At 41.8% G+C, this 22,400-nt stretch overlaps 1 protein-coding gene and 1 long non-coding RNA gene across 4 annotated transcripts in view; one reads left to right on the forward strand and one right to left on the reverse strand.

Annotated features, from left to right (window-relative positions):
* The window catches only part of LOC148223010 (uncharacterized), a 69,084-nt gene extending 49,966 nt beyond the window's left edge, over positions 1 to 19,118 (reverse strand). For 2 of the 3 annotated variants that reach the window (XR_015805139.1, XR_015805138.1), the window contains exons 1-4: positions 12,616 to 19,118; positions 5,497 to 5,623; positions 1,053 to 5,219; positions 208 to 434 (exon numbers count right to left, since the gene is read on the reverse strand). This is a non-coding gene — a long non-coding RNA (uncharacterized LOC148223010). The remainder of the gene's footprint in view (positions 1 to 207; positions 435 to 1,052; positions 5,220 to 5,496; positions 5,624 to 12,615) is intronic. The other variant, XR_015805140.1, reaches the window with a different exon arrangement.
* LOC106855358 (dual specificity protein phosphatase 13B-like) lies at positions 246 to 9,413 on the forward strand. The gene is made up of 3 exons (XM_014879967.2): positions 246 to 436; positions 1,120 to 1,340; positions 8,997 to 9,413. Exons 1-3 carry the CDS (start codon positions 246 to 248, stop codon positions 9,209 to 9,211), a joined length of 627 nt encoding a protein of 208 aa, XP_014735453.1. The 3' UTR covers positions 9,212 to 9,413.
* Positions 19,119 to 22,400: the final 3,282 nt, after the last annotated feature.

The raw sequence follows: 22,400 nt of genomic DNA on the forward strand, positions 1-22,400 counted from the left end.
CATTACTTTTTTCCATGTAAAAGCAGAAGTCTTGTGCTGGCATATCAACGGCTGGGCTTTTTCACTGTGCTAATAATTGCATCTAGAATTCCAGACAGTAGTAGGAACTTCCTCATTTCCTATGAAGAAAATAATCTTTAAAAATATAATGAAGTTTTAATCAACTATTCAACAAGGTGAGAGGAAGAAAGGTGATATCAGCAATACCTCTGGCTGGTGGTGAATGTCTGCTCTCCCCTTTCAGGATGGCCTGGGACTCCTTGTGCAGCCAGGACTTACGGCGGCCTAGGATCAGAAGTGCCTCAAGCTGGATGCCCGGCAGTGGGAGCAGCACTGGGACACCATCCCTGGAGGAGCTGCGGCGCCTGCTCTGCACACGCACACAGCCCACAGGGCACGTTGATGAAGTCTGGCCAAACCTTTATGTGGGAGACCTGTAAGAGACAGGAAGGGCTGAAGGTTATTGCAACTCTTCCCCCAAATCTTCCACTCTTTATTTAAAAACAGAGAGCTAGGCACTAGTTTGGGGACCTATCACAACAGGTCTAAAGTGTTGAACAAGATTGAACTGTGCATACAATGCTGTAGCATAGCAAAAATGCACCCCAACTGACTAAAAAGAATATCCCCCACCTCCTGGTGTCTCCTCCTGCATGAATGCAGGAGTAACACGCTGCAACAGCCCACTAGAGCTGTGGCATTGGTACTTCAGGCAGTCATGGCAGAGCTGGGTAAAACATGATGAAGCTCATTTTCTCCTTACTTGGCCAGATGGCATCAGTCCTCTGAACTGATGAATACTCAGCAGAGGTGACTTGGTGAGAAACTCCTTGAAATCAAAAAACCCTTAGCTTGTGCAGAAATACCTCCACCACTGCTTTTCATCTGTTGAGAGCCACTACACATATGTTTGGGAAAAATCTGAGGGAAATCTAAAAGTTAGTTTCTTAACAAATCACTTCTGTCTTAAAGCATTTTGATGGACACTTTAAACCTGATCAGCCTGTCAAAAAAATAGCCAATACCACTTCCTGCAGTTGTAACAAACTCACCATCAGCAGCATGTTCTTCCCTGTGCTGCAATGCAGCAGGCAAATATACTTCCCCATCTTTTTGCAGGTACGTTGCTCGTGACAAAGCACAGCTGAGCCGCCTGGGCATCTCCCATGTTGTGAACGCTGCTGCCGGGAGATTCCGCATCAACACTGGGCCCAAGTTCTACAATGACTTGCCTGTGGATTACTACGGAGTAGAAGCAGAGGACAACCCAAACTTTGATCTCAGCATTCACTTCTATCCAGTTGCTCACTACATCAGAGCAGCACTGAATTCCCCAAGAGGTAACTAGACCATCTGTGCATGTTGCATATCTTCTGCATAGCAGACAAGCAGGGCAAGTTATCAAATATTATCTGACATAAACCAACCCGCCTGCATGGGGGTAAGAATGGAGAAACCCAAACAAAGTAGCATCCTACCTGCCTCCTGAAGTCCTGGTGGTAGTTCTCCTGTTTCCCTGAAACAGGGAAGGATGCACTGAACGCACTTTTAAAGAGGTTCTCCCTATGCCTAGAATTATTCATCAGCAAAAGACAAAATAGCAAGTGTCCTTTATTACCTACAGGGACACACTGACCTGGGAGGAGTCACATAATTTGATCTTTTCAAATTAGTGATGAGATTTAAAATAAAAGACAAGGGCAAGTGTCATATAATGCTACAATCTGTGCAAGTCCTACAAACACAGACTAGGGAAGAACTTGCTAGAAAGCAACTCTATAGAAGGGAGATGAAGCAACACCACCATCCAGGAATAATGGCATGCTGTTGCTAGAAAAAGTGTAACTTTGAAATAGGAAGAAAATGCACAAAATCCTCGGATTCACTAAATACATGCCAGGTACAACACCAGAGGCTTGGGGCCAATGGGAGATCATTACTACTAGGGCAAGCCTTCACAAAAGCAAGTCATCACTGTACAGATACTATTCAAAAGTAAGTGATTTAATAAGAGAACAATTGTACACTCAGCAAACCATTTTGCTTGCATCATGGTGAGCTTTAATTGCAATCAGGGTCCTAAAGTACTAACTCCCCAGCTTAATTGTATGCACTAACAGATCTGATCCACACCATACTAGCCAGGGAGGGGAGGCACAGTAACTGCAAACAGTGTATCTTCATACTATCTGTGCATTTCCTGCTCTTTGGAGGGCTTGTTCTGTTCTGTTACAAAATATTTGCCTTTGTGCAACTTAGGGCTGCATTTGGGGAATTTGAATTTTCAGTCATTTTTATTACAGCATATGCTATTTGCAATTGAAGTCATTATTGGCAGTGCTCCAGAGAAAGGTAAGATCCAAAATCTATTCATGTGTGTAAAAGCAAAGTTCCAAATCAATTGACAAAAGATGGAAAACAGCTGATGACTTGTAGAAGCCACAATAGCAAACAAAATTAGTGCTTTGCAAAAAGCATGCCGAAATACTAAGTTATGAATGCAGAACAAGTTACAGCTCAAGGCATACTTATCCCTACTCTCATGCTTTTAAATATTGCTTTACTGAACTCATATGGAAGTAGAGTTCTGGGAATGGAGACAAGGTGAAATTTAATCATATGCTGTCCAGCTGTTGCTGACATTCATCATTTTGAGGAAAGTGCAACAGTTTAGAAAATATATAAACAAGATGTTCTGGAAGCATAATTTCCTGAGGTACAGAAATTTAGCAGCTAAATACCCATGACTTGTGCAGGGATGAGACAGGGAGGGGAATTGTTACTCATATCATTTAGAAAAAGAAAAAAAGTAGTGTTTATTATAAGCAGTGAAATTGAACAACAAAAAAAATACACCAGGTGACAAGAGGCCTGTCCATATTAAATAGAGGATGTAATGAGGCACTACTGTTTGTTTGAGAAGTCATTTAATTTAAGACTGCTGCTTAACTATTACAAACAAATTCAACATAATTTTTTCTTTAATGGAAATATATTACCCTTTTTACCTAAGGGGACAAGTCAAAGTTAAGACTATATGAAACACAAACATATTTAAAACTAAGAATCAAGTACTCATTAGAATTATGTAAGAACTATTATTTCCATTATGCCTGAAAAAAAAAAAATCTGATGCTTTAGACCACAAGTCCAGAAAACAGCACAGACATATTTATTCCAGATTTCTACCTTAGCTGAAAAGAATATTATCTTTGGTGATGTAAGGAGTTTGTTTTTAAGGCAGTTTCTTAAAATTCAGGTGCCGGAGTGTGAGCAAAAGGAAGCAGAGCGCTGTGCACTTGGGAGCTGTTCTTGTCACAATGGTCAGTGGCTGCATCACACCTTGACTTCCTTCATCATCTTTGTTGCAGAAATTAGAAAATACATGCACTACTATTGCCACATAAACATTATTTTATCATCCCTACTTCCTTGACTGCCTTTCCTTCAGCACAGCCCAGCAGTTTCTTTGCCCATGTAACAGAGCTGTGTGGGGAGGCTCAGACAAGAGTGAGTAGATGCACAATCTGTCCTTTCCCCTACAAGGAGAAACATGGAGTTGGGAAAGTACTGGCCTACTCCCTCAGGCTCAAAGGACAACACCTTGAATATCAGTCTTGACCCTCTGCATGACCACCTGTGCAATTTGCATTTCTCTGGAGTGCAGCTGAACCTAGGGTAAATCAGCAGGGGTTTGTAAAGTCTAACAGAATGAAGAGGCAAAGAGAACTTGATGAAAGCATGCCATGAAAACCATTAAACTAACACTGTGCTGACAGAAAGATTCCCAAGTAGAGAGCTTTGCCTTTTATTGACCTCCGAACATGTTTAAAACAGGCAGGTTAAAATCACCCATTAAAATCTTAAAATGGCAGACTCTCTCTCAGTCATTTCCCTTCCTCCACTTCAGTGGAGCAAATGAAAAGCTAGGCTCCCTCTCCTATCACCTTCTTGTTGGTGGGAGTTATGAAAGCTGCTTAACTTTGGAGAAAAGGGTCTTCTTGCATGACTCCACTGTAGGTGCATTACATACATCAGTCTGACCTCCCACTCTGCAGCAGATGACAGCTCTTACCTGCTCTGACTTGCCACTATTTAAAGCTCTCCGTAGGCTTCTTGCTATTTTCAGCTGTGACAAAACAGATACTGGATTAATCACGAAACAGGCAGTGGATTCTGCACCTGGCTAAAACCTAACAGGAGATGAGAAAATAGTGGAACGAGCCCCTAGGGCCCATTAGCCCAGCTGAGCTCTCCTGCTGAGCAGAATACTTCTGCTGGATCCAATGGAGCAAGGGGGACAGTTACTATGGGTGACAGATCTGGAGCCTCATTTTAAGACAAATTGAATCCATCCTGCAAGAAAGCAAGGGCTAGTTTAGGACATTTTGCTCATTTTAGGACATTTTGCTCATTTAATGATGATTAGCAAAAGGACAATAAGTTATTATGTGTTTTAATGACTGATCTTGTTCAACAACATTGAATTTCCCAACTTGAATTTGGCCAACAAAGTTGAATGTGCAAACTTTATCCCTAGTACAAACCCTTTGATGTTAGTAGAGTTACAGCAGGCATGAGCTGGATAGAATATCCATAATCCGCTGTTAAAAACCAAGTGTTATTGTTCTGCACAAATCCCAGACAGATGACAGTTATTGTCAGCCTCTGCAAAAAGTAGCTCGAGATGTGTGGTGCAAAATTTCAAATAAGGATTGCAAGATTTAATAATGCCAGAAGCTAAGTGCCCCTACTTCTCCTCAGTTAATCCCATTATTCCTAAGGGATCCTATTTCATGCTCAGAGAGAAGGTTGCAACACGGTCCTCTAATGTGGGACCAGTCCAGCTTCTCTTTGCACTGTACGTTAAACCAAATGGGGGTGGGGAAGGCAGAGTTGGAAGATGGCAGCTCATGGCATGGATTCTGTGGTATAGGAGATGAGGTTATAACCTCCTTGCCTACCACACGGCAGGGGAACACACAACTGCCTGTGTGAACGCTGCTCTCCGTGGCTGTGCTCCAGCAGCCACCCAGGAATCCGAGCCTGAATGCTGGGACATCTCAGCTGCATCCCACGAGGGGCTGATGGAATGGCTGGAATCGCCCACCACAGTCACCCACGGAGCAGACGTGCTTCAGGCACTGGTCACATGCAGGGTGGCACCAGAATGTCACTTCACCCATTTGCAGCCACTGCTAAGAGACGAGGCTCTGACCCTGTAAACAGAACCAAATAGCAACACAGCTTTTGTTTCCTTATTCAAGTTCAACATTCAATTTGTTTGCTAAAAATAATTGCACAGTAAATTCAAATCTGCTTTCATTAGAGCAATTTTATATTAATTAAATCATTTCACATGACTGATTTATCTGCAACAAACAAGTCATTTTATTGTCAGTGTACCAGCATTTATCATAGCCTTTGTTTCACTATGCACAGAGGTTAACAATGTTGGAATAGATATTGCACTTGTAAAAGAGATAATATACCTACATCCTCATGGGAACAAGTGATCAGAGAACCACGCAGATTAGGACCAAGGTCAATACTTGGGGCTTGTCCAGGTTTTTGCTGAGACACCTTCTTAAGCTCTTTGCTGATACAGGAGGACTCTTCTGAACTGCAGATAAGCCAGAGAAATAGGGAAGAAAATTCAGTGTATTCCTTCTGGGCACACAGTCTTCTCTCAGACACAGACACAAAACAATAGAGAGCCAGCCTGTACAAGCAGGAGCCTGGCATTTGTTCTGCTTTCTGTGCCTCCAACAAAAACACAACAGGCAATATTTAACAGCAGCATTTATACCCTTGCTCAGCTTGGTCTTCAGTTCAAGACTGCTGGTGGGGCAGAGCATTTTCAAAGGCAGAAGTTCTTCATACAGGTGGGGTGGGGGAGGGGGAGAAAAAGGATCAAAATATTTTACAAAGAACTAGATTCAGACCATCAAATCTCCTGTCCCCAATCCAGTTTATGCACAAATTTAGATTTAATTTCAAAATATATAGTGATGCAAAATCTAATCTAACATCAAGGCCATTTCTTTCTAGTTTTTTTCTTGTTTTTCTCCCTTATGATGCAGCTCAAACCACAAATTCTTCTTCAGTTGTAGAGTGCTGGTAGCTCAGTGGTTTTCAGACAAATTAAAAAAAAAAAAAAAAAACAACAAGGAATAGTGGTTCTGATTCCAAGAAAAATGCTGAGAACATTTTATTCCTTGGCTTCTGTTATTTGGGGTGCACATTTGGGTGAATGTCTGGATTTCCCATTCCTGTCACCACATTGCAGTTAGAACTCCTGCAAACTACTGAAGCAAAGATTTCTCAAAAATCTTTTGGCCTAGCCCTATTTGCAGTGCTTCTCAAAGTGAAATCGTGCTCCTGATTCCTTTATGCTCTTCTGAAAATCTCAGACCAGGATTATTTGGATCCCAAGTGCCTCCTCTGGGGAAGATAATACAGCATACATACCCTGCAAGGTTGGTGGGAAGGCTAATGGAAGTGCAGCACATTGAAAAAGAAGTCTGATGGAAATTCAAATTAGCATTATCTTTTAGCAAGGGTTCAAAACATTTCTCCATATGCCCATAAAAAGCAGGACTTCACTTTCAAGAATTTTCATGAAGTTAATGGAATTGACAGATAGATGCAATTTAACTTGAATAAGGGCATCAATATCTCAGTAAATTCTATGAAATTGTATCTGAATGAGAAAACAGAAATTCTGCAAAACTGGCCTTACATTGGAAAACTTCTTCCTTCCCCCAAAGGTTTTGATGCCTGGTCCAAGTCTGCTGTCACCAGAGCTGTTTTTGCCACTTCCTTGGAGACTATATTTGTCCCTTTATTTCTACTGAAGACATGTCTATCTTTAGGGCTGCACTCGGATTTCTCATGCCGGGATAATGAGAGGTGGCTGTGTCACATACATTGTGGAATTCAACACTTCTCTCAACCTGCTGGCCAGAGCAGGTTTTCACAACACATGCTCACCCTCTCTGAGCATGTGGCTATGCCATCATCATTAGTCAGAACGGGAATGGTTGCTAAATAAATACTCTGTCATAAACAAAATGGGATTTAAGATTAAAAGCTGTGCACAAAGTACACAGAATTAACACCTGGGGGGATGGGGGCAATCAGTCTGAGGTTTTTGTCTGGATCATCCAGATCATCATCCAACAAGGATATTTTTGTCGTGCTCCCTAGTAATAGAGAGATTAAGATGCTGTAAGCACGAACAAAACAAGGAACTCGGCCTGAAAAGATGTCTGTTCTTTCTACCCCTCCTGACATTTTGCAGAGAAGCAGTATCTGAGATAGTCTATTCCATCTCCAAAGGAAAAAAGCGAAATAGGATTGTCGTCACTGATTTTTCATATTTTCTGGATATAAATTTTACTGCACTAAATAGTGTTTTGTCCAGCTATACAACAAATGAACAAGAGACCACATGTTTGACAGTCTAAAAAAAATAAAATCTGAAAAAAGGTAGAAAGTACTTTGCTTCAAACTTGTGAAGATTTCTAGTGAAGAACTGTGCAGAAATTTCCATGCTAAAAGGACATTTTCTTCAGCTGCCTTAATCGGAGGTTGTCCATTTGGTGGTCAGAAGTTCAGATCTGTTTCTAATCACTTGTTACTCCAATAATGCTGAGTTACTGGGCCACAGCCTCTGTGAGAAAAATAGATCTGACTGCAGCAAAGGACAAGAGAGCTTGAAAACGTTCAAGCATGGTTATAATTGAGTGGAACAGTTATACAACAATTGAGTTTCACCCTCAAATAAAATTTTCTCATTGATTTTACCATTTTTTTGAAAGTTGAAGCATTTTACAATATTTACAAGATGCAAATTTTTGGGTCCCAGAATGAGCTCTTTGTTTACATTTAGAGGGAAAGGACCACAAACCTGAATTCTTCCATCTGAGAGCAGAATTTTCCTTTAATTAAAAAACTTTCTTTAATTTCAAATAAGACAATTTTAAAAAATATTCATCTCCTTCCAATGGGTCAAAGTCATAGAGAAATCTAGGAGGCAGTTGCAATACAAAATTTAGCTTCTTAGGCTGCTTCCATTCATGATCACAGCAGGAAAACCAAAAGCAGAACAGAGGGAAGGAGGGAGTTATCCTGCTGGATCTCTGGAAGGTGTTCCCTGAGGCTCCCTTACAGCAACAGGGGAAGGATTCATTATGTTACTCTTAATGAACTCCTGACGAAGATTCACACCTTGCACTGAAATCTCTGGAAAACTGAAAACATTTCATAAATTGTCTTCCTACTGGTTACTTAATAAACCAGGGGAAAATAGAGGCATTAGGGAAGGACAGTGATTTGTATGGGGTAGGCTATAGAGATAAAAATGCCTAAGTTAGCCAGTGCAAATGCCATATACAAACAGCTGTTCTTAATGATAATGCCCATTTTCTTCACACACTTTCTAAAAAGCCTGGGCAGCAGTCAATAACCTCAGAAAGCATTACTGCCCTAAGCAAAGAGGAAAAAAAGAGTTTGTGGAAAACCAGGAGTGTTGCTGTGACAGCAGTGAGCAATCCTGAGCATTGCACTTCTGAAATCCCAAGTTTCCAAGCCTCTCTGGTAGTAAGTAACCTGCCAAGGCTGCTTCCCACATCATGGTCTTCAAGCGTGACCTCTTGAAACTTGGCCGGCAAGTACATCACTCCCAAAACCACACGTGGGCAAGCAGGGACACAACGGATGGCAGGCTGGGCAGGAGGGATAAGGATGTGCTGTCAGGCTGACAGCTATGCTCAAACAAGCAACCATGGATCCTGGAACACAATTACGAATTTTCTGTCCCCAGCCAGTAAAACCCCATACTCCCCAATCAGGGGAACTGCACCAGGGCTGCTCTGCAGGGCTGTATACAGCTGCTGGCCCATTCCCAGTACCAGCTTCCATCTCTGCTCCAACACAATAACCCTCACCATGAGGCCTGCTGGCATAATTGCAAATCTCTCTCCTTTTTCCAGGCAAAGTACTGGTTCACTGTGCAATGGGAATCAGTCGGTCTGCAACTCTTGTCCTCGCTTTCTTAATGATCTGTGAAGGTTTGTCCCTCACCGCCGCCATTCAGACTGTGCGCTCCCACAGAGGGATCTGCCCCAACTCTGGCTTCCTCCAGCAGCTTCGGGAGTTGGATCTCCAGTTAGGAAGGGGCACAGGCAGAGGAGCAGAGGCCTGCTAGTGCCAAGAAGCTTTGTCTCCTGGCACCAGCCCAAGAGATGCTGCCCTCACTGAAGAGTGCAAGGATGCTGTCAGAACTGCACTGTAGCTGCACGGAGAAACTTTGGGGAAAGGCTGAGCATGAGCAAACTGTTAGGCATGTATTTTTTGCATAAGCCCACTAATTGGAAAGAAAATGAAATAAAGAAGGATTCAAACTGGCAGTTTTGCTCACCTGGGCCTGTTTATTTAATTACCTGTTGGGCAGGGCATAGGGAGCAGTTGGGTTTTCATGTCGAACTAATAGGCAGCACAGTCAACTTGAAAAAATACTTTTTACTTGCTTATAATTGCATTTATTTGGCAAGAGGGAAAATGACTAAACTAGTAAAATAAAAAGAAAGCATAAGGCTTTTAAGCAAATCTTTAAAATTTCACATCCAGCTGGCTTAGGGTGAGACTGCAGGTTTTGCAAGCTGACGTGGTTCTTTCGTCTGACGTGGTGACACAAGTCAGGATCCAATTCAGACTGAGGACTCCCTCTGTTACAAGCCACGGAGGCTCTTGCCGGACCTTCACAAGTCCTTTTTACTTCAAATCTATGGCAAATACTCAGAACTTAAGGACTATTAAATCCTCAGGAGCCAACTCTGGAGCTCTCAAGCAGATGCTGCACCCTGGGGCCCCGTTGTTGACAGCCACTCTACTGGTCAGAGAGAGGAAGGTGTCCCCTTGCACACATGGAGCAAGGAGCATGCCCAGGGCACACTGCCCGCTGGCACACTGCAGAGCAGTACAGTGCCAGGGAGAAATGTCCTCCTCTTAGCTTGCAACTCGACGCTGGAAATCACATTCCCCAAATTTCCCTGTTTTAATGGAAAGTCAGAACCTAGTGTCATCATGTCAGAGCAAAAATGAGCAATGCCTCTAACAAATCCAAAGCAGCAGCTCTGCATTTCAATTACTCTTTTACGCCCAATTGGCCACATTTAATCTTGTGAAGAACTCGAAGCAGATATTTGCTTCAGTGCAATTACAGCCACATACAGAACATTGGCAAATGCAAACAATATAGAATTTCCACTTGACGGCAGATTAATTTGGTGTGATGTTTTCCCTCGAGAAGTCTTAAAGGCTCTCAGTTCTGAAAGTACCCTGCAGTTTGTATTTATAGCACCGTGGATGTTGAATAGAAAGAGGGAAGCATAAACTTCTTCTGAACTGAAGTTTCTTTTACCTCCATACATTAAAAATATTAACTGAACATAGCACACCTTCGCTGCATTTCTCATAATGCAATATGGAAACATGATTTCCCTGCAGAGTCTATAGAGGAATTCAGGTGGTGTTTCTACTTTCATAAACATATTAAGTAAAGCATAGCAATGCTACAGACTAATTTCCTCTCAGGGAACAGAGGCACAGGTCTTCCCTCCAGAAAGGGTCCCATCCTTTGAGACTGGAGTAAGCAGTCAGAAGCGAGGTCATAGCTAATGATGGAAAAAATCAGTGAGGTTATAGTTTTCACAGGCCTCTTATTGCCTGCCACAGCAAGGAGATTAGATTTCAGTAAGCATGGTGACTGAACCACCCCTGGCACTTGGGTCTCTTCCACCTTGGTCTGTCTGGGGATTCTTTTTTATTGCAGACCATGCTGAAGCTGTTTTGTGAGTAGTATTTTTAGTTGCCTTACTAACCACTCCCTTCAAGCCTCTAAAACTCAACCCATGCCATTCCCTATATTAAAGCATAGGGGGGTGTATGAAACACAACAGTCCAAAATCTCTATGCATTGAGCCCATCAGGACAAGTCATAATTTCTAGTGAGTTGCCCATCTGGAAACAGATGTGGTTTGCAGGGAAGAACTTAAAGTGAACAACTTGTGAGATTGACTGAGCCTAAAGTTACCCCAGCTGAGGCCTGTTGGCCATTATGTGACTATTTTCTCCAGCCGGGGCAGGCCACAGATTTCCCTGCCATCCATGACTTGCAGCTGGGATCAATACATGTGTGTGGAGCTGCAGCATACCAGCTAAGCTAGGGCACTGGCAGAGCAGACCTTCTGGCTCTTGTCACCATTACAGGTGTATAGTAAAAACTTCCTCTTCAACAGGGGAAAAAAACCCAACTAAACAATAAAAATAAGAGGTCAAAAACACTCAAAAAGACCCAAAGAGAATAATCCAATCCCCAGGACAAAAAAGTCCTTTTCCGAGGAGTGCCTAATTTGAGTGCTCTGCATTGCTGTGAAGCACAGACAGTGAGATGCAGGTCCCCCCCATCTCATTCCAGGTTCTCCACCCTTCATGAGATAATGTTCTTGACCCCACCATTAGCTCCCCTCTCCGTGAAGGCTGCAGCACCATTGAGTGGCCTGGCAGGGGCATAGGGGCAGGCTCTATATTGATGACAATTAAGCCCTAACCTCTGACTCACATGTCCTGCACACTGAGGCTTATTGCCCCTGTGCTTAGTTGAACAAAAGCCTCTTAAAATTGCAGCTGAAATCAAGGCAGAATGAAAACAATATTGAGGGTGGTTCCAGATATATCTTGTGGTATAATTTCAAGATCCAAAGTTTTAAACCACCACCTCAGCCAGAGAAATAAGGAATAACTTCCTTCCCCCACAGTCACCCTGACTATCTCAAGGTGTTTAGTCCTGGCTGCAGCTGTCCATTTCAGTGCTGCCAAGGTAGCTGAAAGGAGCCCAGCTCAACCCTGCAGGTTTGGTGCCTCTGTGGCACTTGCCCAGTGCCCTGGTTAAACATTTCCTGCCCAAGCCCCATCAGTTGGGGCCACAGGCAGGGTGGAAGCAATTGGAACAGCAAAAATGTTAATGGGCAGAGTGGAAGTGACACCACTACCATTTCCATGAACACCCTGACCTGGTGCAGAGTAAATGCTCAGGTTTATTTATGAACACCTGTCCATTCTGTCCATATGAAGAGAAATCTTGACCAGTGTGATGGAGTTGGTATACCTCCCTCACAAAAAAACCTGCCAGGAAGGATCAGTGCCTTGGCCCCTTTTGCAGACAAGATACCTGAAGTTTGCCTGAGCTGCAGCTCAGGATGTTTGGGGAAAAGCACAGGAGGATTACTCTCCAACCTCCAGAACTGGCACAAAAACATGAGAGGAGTGTTCTCACATGTGATATCTTGCCTTCGCTAGCTTTTTACTCTCAGACTTTCACCAGTGATACAGAGAATATTGCCATGGGCATGTCTGCACTATGTTATTTATCCTTTGGATTTGCACTTAGGGTTTTATTTGTAAAAGGAAAATGAGACCATAAATCTGCTGTGCAAGGAGCCAAGGGAAGAGAGGACAGAAATTTTCAACAAGTTGCATGCAAAGAGATGGTGCCAAGGACAGGTTTCCCATGGAAAGAAATACCAGCCAAGATATTGTCCAGGTACTCACCATGTGTAGTGGCAACAGCTAAGAGTGTCAGCCTTTTTCTCGTGGGTGCATTGATTCATTCCTCCTTGCACAGGTAGCTTTTGAGTTGCTGCAGCAAGGATGCTGCTCTCTGATGGGAACATCTTCATCCATAGCTTTTGCTTCCAGCACACACAGGACCACTCTTCAAATACAGAACCTTAAATAACCCCCATGCCTGTAAACAAAGGTGGAGGGAAGCAGTCTCGGGCAGATCTCGGTTCTGCATTACGCTGCCCTGTTCCAAGATAGCCCATGGCTCTGATTCTGCTTTAACCTTGTCACTGCCCAAGCCCAGGCAACATTCTCCTGCATAGCCCTGATGCCTAGACCAGATCTGCCCAGCTCCTGCCAGCCCCACCAGAATTGCAATGTACTGTCAAGCCCACATGCCAGACTTGATCCTCCTCCCATTGTCTTTTGTCCTGTATTTTTCTGATAACAAGGCTATGTGTTAGTGTGGAAAGGGGCTTCAAAACAGCTTGTGCTTTGCAAATTTACTTCATAGTCTAAGGTTCAAATAGTATGTGCAGCTCCTGAAGCCAAGTCAAACAGGAATCTAGGGCCTATGGGACTTTCAACATTTAAGTTTTCTTTAGGCTACAATTATTTTGCTTAGAAACTAGACCCTTGATCTGTTGCAGGAGGCTGCAGTTTAATAAAGTCAAACAGTTTGCTCTTTGCAATGTACTATTTGCAGTAAAAGTATCATTGAGTTACACTGCTCCCCCTCACCGCTGCCTCCTGGAACCTCGACTGTTTATATACAGAAAGCACTCTCAGGAAGCACTCCTAAAAATACCCAGCAATGTTAGCTGAGGATCTGGCACTGTCTCTCCTCCGCCTGCTTTTGCCTCTATAACATCATTCCATCATCTTGATGCTCAACAACCCCAGCTGTTCAAGCAAACTTTTCTCTGCTTCATTCTCTAAAAAATTGTCCTTTTTCTTCCTCCTCTGCCAGTAGCTATTCTCCATCCTGCCACAGAGCAGCTTTTTTGATATTGTCATATCATGTCTTATCTAGAGTTTTCTCATTTGATTACTAAATTGAAGTTCGTGACAACTTCCCCAAATCTTTGAGCTCTGCCCACATTTCAGACAAAAAGGTAGTGGCAAGTAAGGGTGATGATGGTATCTGGAAAAGAGTAACATCTTTTACTTTACTTTGTAAAGGGGCATACTGAATATTGCAAAACAAGATGCAGTATTCTCCAGAGATTAACTTTTGAAATCACTCTCAGTGAAGACAAAGGCATCTCCCAATGGAAATATCATTGCAAATAAAAATATTTTCACAATATTACAAATAGAAAATCTGCACAAGCAAGTCCAACCAGCTGATAAAAACATCAAATTCAAAAGCAAGACTGGGATTCAGCTCACACTTCTAATCTGGCTTTTGCTCAAGATGTGGGCAGAGCCTCCTCTCACACAAAATGTTACTTGTCAAGGAATAGGGTCCCCCAATTGCTGCAGACTGGTCCTGCTTGTTGCCAGTCATCTTCATGACCACAAAGATCTTCCAGCACATTAAGCAGACATCCAGCACAGACTAAGTTCATAGCAGCTCAAAGGATCTTTGATGCTTCTGTCTGTCCACCCATGAGCCATTGAGTTGAATGTTTTTCTTCTGCAGGTGTTCAGCAGACAGAACTGAAAACGAAAGCTTAATAATTCTGCTATTGTGGTAGATAAGATCTAGTGTGGTTATTCCCAGTGTAAAACACTTCTGACAGTTGCTGTTCTACAAATCCCTTTCTATGAAACATCTAATTCCTCCTAATTCAATAGCAATTATAATTCATCAATTCATCTAATATTAAATATCAAAAATGAAATATTCACTAACATTTACAACCAAAATGATCCATCAAAGCCCTTAAGATCACTTTTGGAAGATCAACAGCTCTTCAACAAAAATTTCCAAGAAGCACAGAGCTGTAAGAAGTGAGACACTGAAAATTTTTGCATCAACATCATTTAGGCTGCTTACAATGAATAAATAAATAAATCAGTTCTTTACAAAAACCCCACCCACCACTGGAAAACCATCAGCCAGTGAAGAGTAAGCAAGGAATTATTTGCTCAGCTCTGGCAACAATTGGCTGTTACTAGAGTTATTCTGACACATTGTTTTCAAGAACATCTGTTTCCACTCTGACCCCTTTAACTTTCAGATGTGAAAAACAAAAGCTCATTTTCAAGCCATGTCTCCCATCTTAGTTGGCAATAGTTGCATGATTATGAAGTTATTGTTGTGTTGGATGATCTGTTTGTCAGTTTATATTTTCCTATCATATCTATTTTTAGTTATTCATTAGTATTACTTGGAGCCTCTCCTATAAATCTTAAACATTTATAGCACATCTCGACAATTCATCAAATGGAGCCAACCTCCAAGGAAAGGAAACCCAAACCACTTCCCCTGCTCAGCTGAATGAGATTCAGATCCTTGTCTTTTAAACTTGAAACTCAACATTTTCCCATCTGCTCTTTATACACAACAGCCCTTTTGCTCTGCATCAGTATTTTATTCTCCATTCATAACTTTTTACTTCCCTCCAGAGGTTTCCTGATGCTTTTAGTCTTCTGGACTCATAGAAAACTTGGATTTTAGAGGTTTTCTCCCCCCACACTCCATTGAAGGGGAAAAATAATCATACAGCAATGAATGGCCACTTTTCATTTCTCATTCACAAGAGAAACACAGCAGGATCCCAGGGCTGGACTCAAAGACAATTTTCTTTGCTATTCTTGTTAGCAGGAAAAACATTTTATCAGCGACTATTCAAACTAAGAATATCTGGAGAATTAAATTTACTTTTTGTTCTATTCATTGACTTGCATTTCCAATCCTCTGTGTGTATATGTGTAACTATCAAAAAGCTACACAATTTTTGTGGCTGTGGCCATGCTTGGAGATACCAGTACATGTGACTTGGCTAGGTCACCCATGCAGAGAACATTTCTAAGGGGTTCAATCTATAATGGCCAACAACAAGATGATTTAAAGACATAACAACCAGAAGACGTTCCCTAGCCAAGGGTTTTGCAGAAGGAAGAGTCTACACTGGTGAAGACCAGCCTCTTCAGCCAGGCAGCACTTGGCTGCAGGGACAGGCTGCACCCCAGCTCCTGGATCCCGAAACCAAATACCATCACAGGCCAGGGGACACTGCTCTCCTTCTCCTCAGTTGTCCTAGGGAAGTCCCAGCCTTGCACACTCTGCACAGGTGAAGGCTAAGCAACACATTTCTCAGATGCAACTGCTAATTGTCTGTGTGTAATTAGCTGATACCTGACTAGAATACATAACTGATTAAAAATCAGTGACCATCTTTTTCATTTCCTACATATTTGAATTAATCAAAGGAGACATAATATAACAAGAAATGAAAACTATAACAAGGAAAACAGTTTTGGCATGCATGTTAGTCTCACAGTGCTTTTAATTTAAACAGCTCATCTGATCAGGCAGAATAGCAGGATGTGGCTCTTCAGGGATGTAGAGTGCTTGGGGGAAGTCAGTAACACAAAGGAGTATTTAGATTTTTACAACCAAAATTGTTTTCTATCAATTCACACCATTCTTCAATTCACCTGATGGCTTTTCCTACTGTCAATTTTTTTAAGAAAAGAAAGTTAGTTTATACTCCATTATACCTCCCCGTGGTTACATGCTGGTTTTACCATCACTATTAACCTCCAACAAGTCCTCTAGTTTCCAATCCAGCCTGCTTCACACATGTAGGTCAATTTCACAGCATCTCTGCTATCCCATTTCCTTTTGGTCAGATGTCAAGTACCAATGTCACAGCAGAATGACTGGCCACCTATCCAAAAGCATTTTAATAGACAAATACTAAAACATCTTTCTCAGGCTGGTCATGTGGTCATCCAGTCATCCCAAAGCTCAGAAATGCTTGCCTGCCAATAAAGGTACTGGTCTGCTAAAAAATTAAAGAACTTAATTTTGGTCTGCTTGGAAAAAAATCCTAAAAAATCTACATATTCTAGTCGTTTCCCCATGCAATGTAACTTCTGGAACTCTGTGATTATACTGGCAGAACATTGCACCACAGAATATCAACTTACAATGTAGAACTTATATTTTGAAAAGAAAAAAGCAAACTGTGCAGGCACAATGATTCAGAGATGAGAGATTACAGCAGCAAACCCAAGCAAGTCCAAGAAAGCACCATCGTATCAGCATCCCCTCCCCACTCAAACCACTCTTCCCATGAAAAGAAGTATGCCAAATCCTTTACAATGCTTTCAAATTAAAACAACAAGATTAAACTGAAGATTGACACAAACTACAAGGTTCAAATCCTATCAAATCCTATCCAGATTTCCCATAGCACTAGACATTTACAGCTCTGAGTTCTTAAAAATTTATTATGGTAATAGCAGTCTTAGATCCAGAATCACAGCTGGACTCAGACATATGCAAATGACCCCTGTATCTACCTAAGCAAGAGCTGTATTTCTGCCAGTCCCAGATGTTTAGAACTCTTGTATCACACACATATATACCCTTTCCCATTGTGAGAATGTCTTTTTAAAGCATGCGATTTTATTCTTTGTCTTCAAGTTCATTGTTTTCATTATTTTCTTGACAAGGGCAATAAACTTCCTCCTCCTCTTCCCTGTCAAGGAAAGTGGACATTGTCTGGTAGATTTAGGAGTATGTACCATGTCACAAGACATGGAAAAAAAGCTACAAGAGTAGAGTCCTGCCACCTGGCACACCGTGTCCTAGGGCTAAAGCAGCTGGGAGCATATGCTGTTTCATTGACTTGGCTATGCCTTTTAATGAGCAGTGCCAGGGAAGGATGTATACATACATATATGTTACAGCATCATCAACATCCGTGACAATGGGACATTTAAGAAATCTTTTCATTTACCAGCGCCTTCAGTCCCTACTCTGTCAGCTCTGGGAAGGAGCAATCCTCTGTGAGCTGTTGGTCACACTAAGTTCCCTACTCAAACCAAAATTATTCCCACCAGAAAGTGGAAATTTGACCAGGCCCTGTGTTATCACATACAAACTGATGGAACAAATCTGTGTTTCAGTTTGAAGGGGATTGTTTCCTAACTGAGCCATAGCCAATTGATTTTTTTTTTTTAAACATATGGAAAGACTGTACAATAATACGATTTATTCAAGGCTTTAGTCTTCCGAAGGCAGATTTAGCTACATTAGCCCATAAGATGCATGAATTGCCCAATTTTGGAGCTATCCTTTAGCAGTGTTGTTTATACACACCCATATGGATGTTCAACTGCAAAAGTTTCATGTCACTAAAAAGGAAAAGTTGTAAGATGAACCACTGCATAGTCCAAAGGAACTCATCTGTAACAATAAAAACATGGTTATTTGGTTTAGTAACCAATGGTATAAATATTCCATAGCATCAGGAAACATAACTCAGAAACAGAAAACACTTGCAGTCACAGTTGACACATGAGCAGGATGCAAGAGCTTGGCCCCCAACACTGCAGAGACCATGAGCTCGCTGCAGGGGCAGGCACCCAGTGTGTGCTGAGCCACCCCTCTGTGCCTGCCTCCAGAGCCTCCTCAGGTGCCCCTGTTCACCCCCATAGCCCTCAGCACAGAAAACACAGTCACACAAATGCAGCAGGGTTGAGAGAGACAGGAGAAGGGGGCAGGGTTCAGTGGGGACCACAGGAGGACAGAACCCCTGAGTCACTCCTGTGAGTTGCAGCTTATCTTCTCCAAAGGCCTGAGCCCCCACCAGAGCAGAGATGCTTTGCCCGGGTTGTTTCTTACAAACATTAATACAGATTTGATGTTTTCACTGCCCTGTCATGGCTGCCCAAAGGATTTAGAGTTCAGGCTGAAGACTTTTAGTAATTTCTGCCACAGCAGCATAGCAGGGCTCTGGAGACACTGATGGTATTTATAGCAGCCTGAAAATTGTGCCTCTTCTCACCAGCTGAACTGGTTCCCTGAGCTGACTGCTACAGCTAATTGAGAGAAGACTGTCATGTACCATCAGCTAAATTTACTGCTGGTCCTCACGATCAGGTTGTGCTGACTGCATTGTGACAGCAGTGTCTAAAGGGAGGTCATCTTCATTTCTACATTTTCTCTCTAGGAACACGAGTCTCTTCTGTATCTGCACTGCTAAGTTTCTATTTATAGGCTTGAACCCTGTGATGTAATCTTCCTTTTTGTTTCCAAGGAAACAATATTTGATGTATTCTACTTTCAAGTTTTTCTTCCTTTAGGTTTTCCCCCCTCCACCTGCTCTCTTCCTCTCTCTTTAAAGAGACAAGTCAATAGGTAAAACCTGTATTTATCTCTGGCATGCCACATAGTTCTCTTTCTCTAAAACCAGGCTTATTCATAGCACTAAACATTTCAAGACATTTCAAAAATGTGCTTAGCAATAATTTTATGCACTGTTTATACAGATTGCTTTTCTGATAGCAAATGAGCTATAATTGCATTAGGCAGCAACACCAGTTGATAGCTCAGATTTTTCAAAAACGTATGGTCTGCATCTCAGCTCCAAGTCCTCTTTTCCTGCAAAGATTTTTAAAAAATCATCTCATGACCATCCAGCCAATTTTCCCACAGTTTTGCTCCTTAAGTAAGTGTTCCTGATGGCCAGTCCCATCCCCTGGCACTCCCTTTCTGGCAGCAAATCATCTCATGACACCCCTTTCCATGCTACTTTCTGCCACTGGGCTGTGTTCTCAGGTCTGTGGTGGCTTGGAGGTCATTTTCATTCATGTGAAAATCTTCTGCATTAATGTTCGTTTAAAATAATTGGTTGTCACTTCACTGTCTGTAAGTCAGGAAAATGCAGAGGACTGCATCCATAATTTACAGTGAAATCAGCATTTGTAACAGCTGGAATAAGGTGTGTTGAATGGATGCTTGCAGGTGCTTTGATGTCTTACTGGAAAAGCAGTGGGTCAAGCTAATAGCTTGTCTCAAAATTCTCAGCATGTGTTTATGGGTTGAAAAACGTGGGAGAGACTGGCTGTTTTAACAAGAGACTATTTTAACACTGCAGAACTAAGAGCAGCAATGCTCATAAATGTAGTTGATTAATTCTGACTGGGAAACCTACTCTCATTTTTATTACTACTGCCTTGTGCCTCCATGATATAAAAACAATAAATGAGCTGGACTGGTGATATTCTACTCAAGGGACCACAAAATAACAGACAAGATTTTTTTAAGGACCACCCACTTCAGAACATAGAAGAGCTGGTAAAATTCCAACCTAAAGAAGATGATGTGGACCAAGAACACTCAGTAAGAATTTATGTGGTGAAGGGGAGAAAAGGTGTTAAAGCATGATAGACAAACCATACAAATTTTATGCTGTCAAGGAAATTACCAAAGTAAGCACAGAAATGATTTGTAGTCAGCATCTTGCATTTTGGGTCACATTATAGACTAATACCCATCATTTCCTGTATCGGTTCCAAAGAAGGCCAGGCTCTGTTTAAAGGTATGTGATCTTGATTCAGAAGCAACAAGTCCTTCCAAATCATCTCTGACTCAGCCACAGAAAAGGATGTGCAATGGGAAGACTTACATGATCTAGACCTCTGCCAATATCTCTGGATTCTTTTCAAAAATTCATCACAGTCTTTGCTCAAATCCCAAAAGTATGGGTTTCTCACACTCTGCAAGCCTACTGAAAGCTAGTTTGTTTCCTCCTTCCACCTCCAAGGCTTTTGTAGCTTTTTCCCAGAAGACCATGGTTGTTACCAAGCTTCCATATCTCCTAATCTGGCCATGACACAATAACATGTCAATGCTTTCTCCTTCCTAATGGTTACTCAGACTCAAGAACCTTAGTAAAAATCACATTTGACAGGCATGGGAAAAATAGCAAGCTTCAGGTGTTTGCCACTAAGTTTTGTTAGTTTATTTCTGAAATAGAATATTTCTGGTAGCTGAAACGCAGAGCACATTTCATGGTCTGGCAATGCATTGCTTTAGAGATTGTGGCTCTTTAAAAAAAAGAGCTTTATGAAGTTTGTTTGCTTCTCAAAGACAATCCCTGGCACTGGACAGGTCTAGTTGGGTCTCAGTACATCAAAAGCTTATTTGATGTCAGTGAAACTAAGATGCAACTGCTGTTTTGCTCCAGGTTGTCAGAAAGCCTTTCAGTAATCACTTTCAGTCAGAAGAGATGCTCAATTGTTCTTTCCTGCTGCAAGGGGGGAAAAAACAGCAGCTTGCTCTTCCTCAATAATTCCCTCATATTTCATTTTTAATCTCTTAAGCAAATTACAAGTGAAGACCTTTGATGTATGCGCCAAACTCATTCATTTCTCAGTACTTGCTGGACTAGAGAGGATCTCCCGTTCTTATGCATGTGGATGATAATAACAACTTCAAAGCCCGCAGGCATGTGTTAGCTCTCCTCGATTTCCTTTCTAAGTATGCATTTTGTGGGCCAACACCAGTTAAGAGCCATAAGCAGCTGTACTTGAATGCCATCTATTAAGGCAGCCTTGCTATCTCTCTCATAATGTAACAACCCTATTTCTGCTTTGCAGATCTACTCAATCTGGATTTTGCATTCTTCCTGAAATTAAATATCTAATTTCCAGCATTTATGGTGTTCTCAGCTTAAAATAGTCTGGAACCTGATCAAACTCAGAGCAAAGAGCCATTAAAAGGCACTTGCCCTGAGGTGGTTTGGAGCATTTCTGGTGGATTATGAGGCATTGCTTTGCTGTTGTGGGGTTTTATAACACGAAGTGCAGCTGATTACTTGTAGAGGGACAGTAGGTCATAGCCATATGGTACCACTGGACCAGATGTTCCAAGTACAGCAGAACAGCTGCACCTGAGCAGTGGGTGGGTAAACTTCCCCCAGGCTTGCTAAGGAAGAATGAAAAGGGGACATTTCAAACCAGTTAGTGTTATAGTTGTCATCATTATTTAGTCTGTCCAACTCATTATCTGAACACTTGGAGACAAAGACCACAGAAGAGTTCAAGAGAATATAATATAGTCATATAAATAAGAAAAACCACCATCAGAGACAATTTACATTGGAAGAAAATAAATAGTTTTGGAAAAAGATGTAAAACTTAAGGCTTTCAGCCAAACTTTATCTAAGGAGGTGGAGTGGGAAGAGTAAACAGATTTTCTCTAGGGCAGAAAATTTATCCCATAAGTGGGGAGCACAGATTTCATGTAGTTTCCTTTAATGGGTTTGTTATTGACCACAGTCAGTGGAACAGACACCAGACCAGTGGCACAGCAACTCTGGTGTTTCCCCATTTGCCCTGCCAGCAAGTCAGAAGCCTGTACCAAGTGGACAGCAAACATCAATCCAATTTCTGTCTCCCAGCTCTATTTAAATCTATATTTGGCACTCCATATACCATGAGATTACTCTGACCTGAAACCTGCTCTCAGCATGTCTGGACAATTTTTCTGATCGGAGTTACATACCAAGTATCTACTTTTTTTGTTTATTTTTTTAAGCATGCTATGCTTAGGAAATAGGTTGGACCACACATTTCTGGAACCTCTGCAGCAATATGTTATTAACGATACAGAGAACTAAAAGAAAAAGAGTTTCTTATCCCCACATACAGCAAGAGTAGAAACAGACTGTGGCAGTTTCCCAATTCTCTTGTCAAGAGAATTAGGTGCAATTCTGTGTGTGTTACTGTGGTAAATTAGGGACAAAACCCCCTTGATTTTTGGCAATGCCATTTTCTTTAGAGGTCGGTTTAAACACTGACCAGTT

Source organism: Sturnus vulgaris, chromosome 8, assembly GCF_052056855.1.
Source record: "Sturnus vulgaris isolate bStuVul1 chromosome 8, bStuVul1.hap1, whole genome shotgun sequence".
Lineage (NCBI taxonomy): Eukaryota > Metazoa > Chordata > Aves > Passeriformes > Sturnidae > Sturnus > Sturnus vulgaris.

What these genes read in the sequence shown, in the direction of transcription:
- LOC106855358 (XM_014879967.2), top strand. Translation starts at nt 246, where the DNA reads ATGGCCTGGGACTCCTTGTGCAGCCAGGACTTACGGCGGCCTAGGATC. An exon ending in AACCTTTATGTGGGAGACCT is followed by an intron (nt 437 to 1,119) that starts GTAAGAGACAGG and finishes ATCTTTTTGCAG; the next exon opens with GTACGTTGCTCGTGACAAAG. An exon ending in AGCACTGAATTCCCCAAGAG is followed by an intron (nt 1,341 to 8,996) that starts GTAACTAGACCA and finishes TCCTTTTTCCAG; the next exon opens with GCAAAGTACTGGTTCACTGT.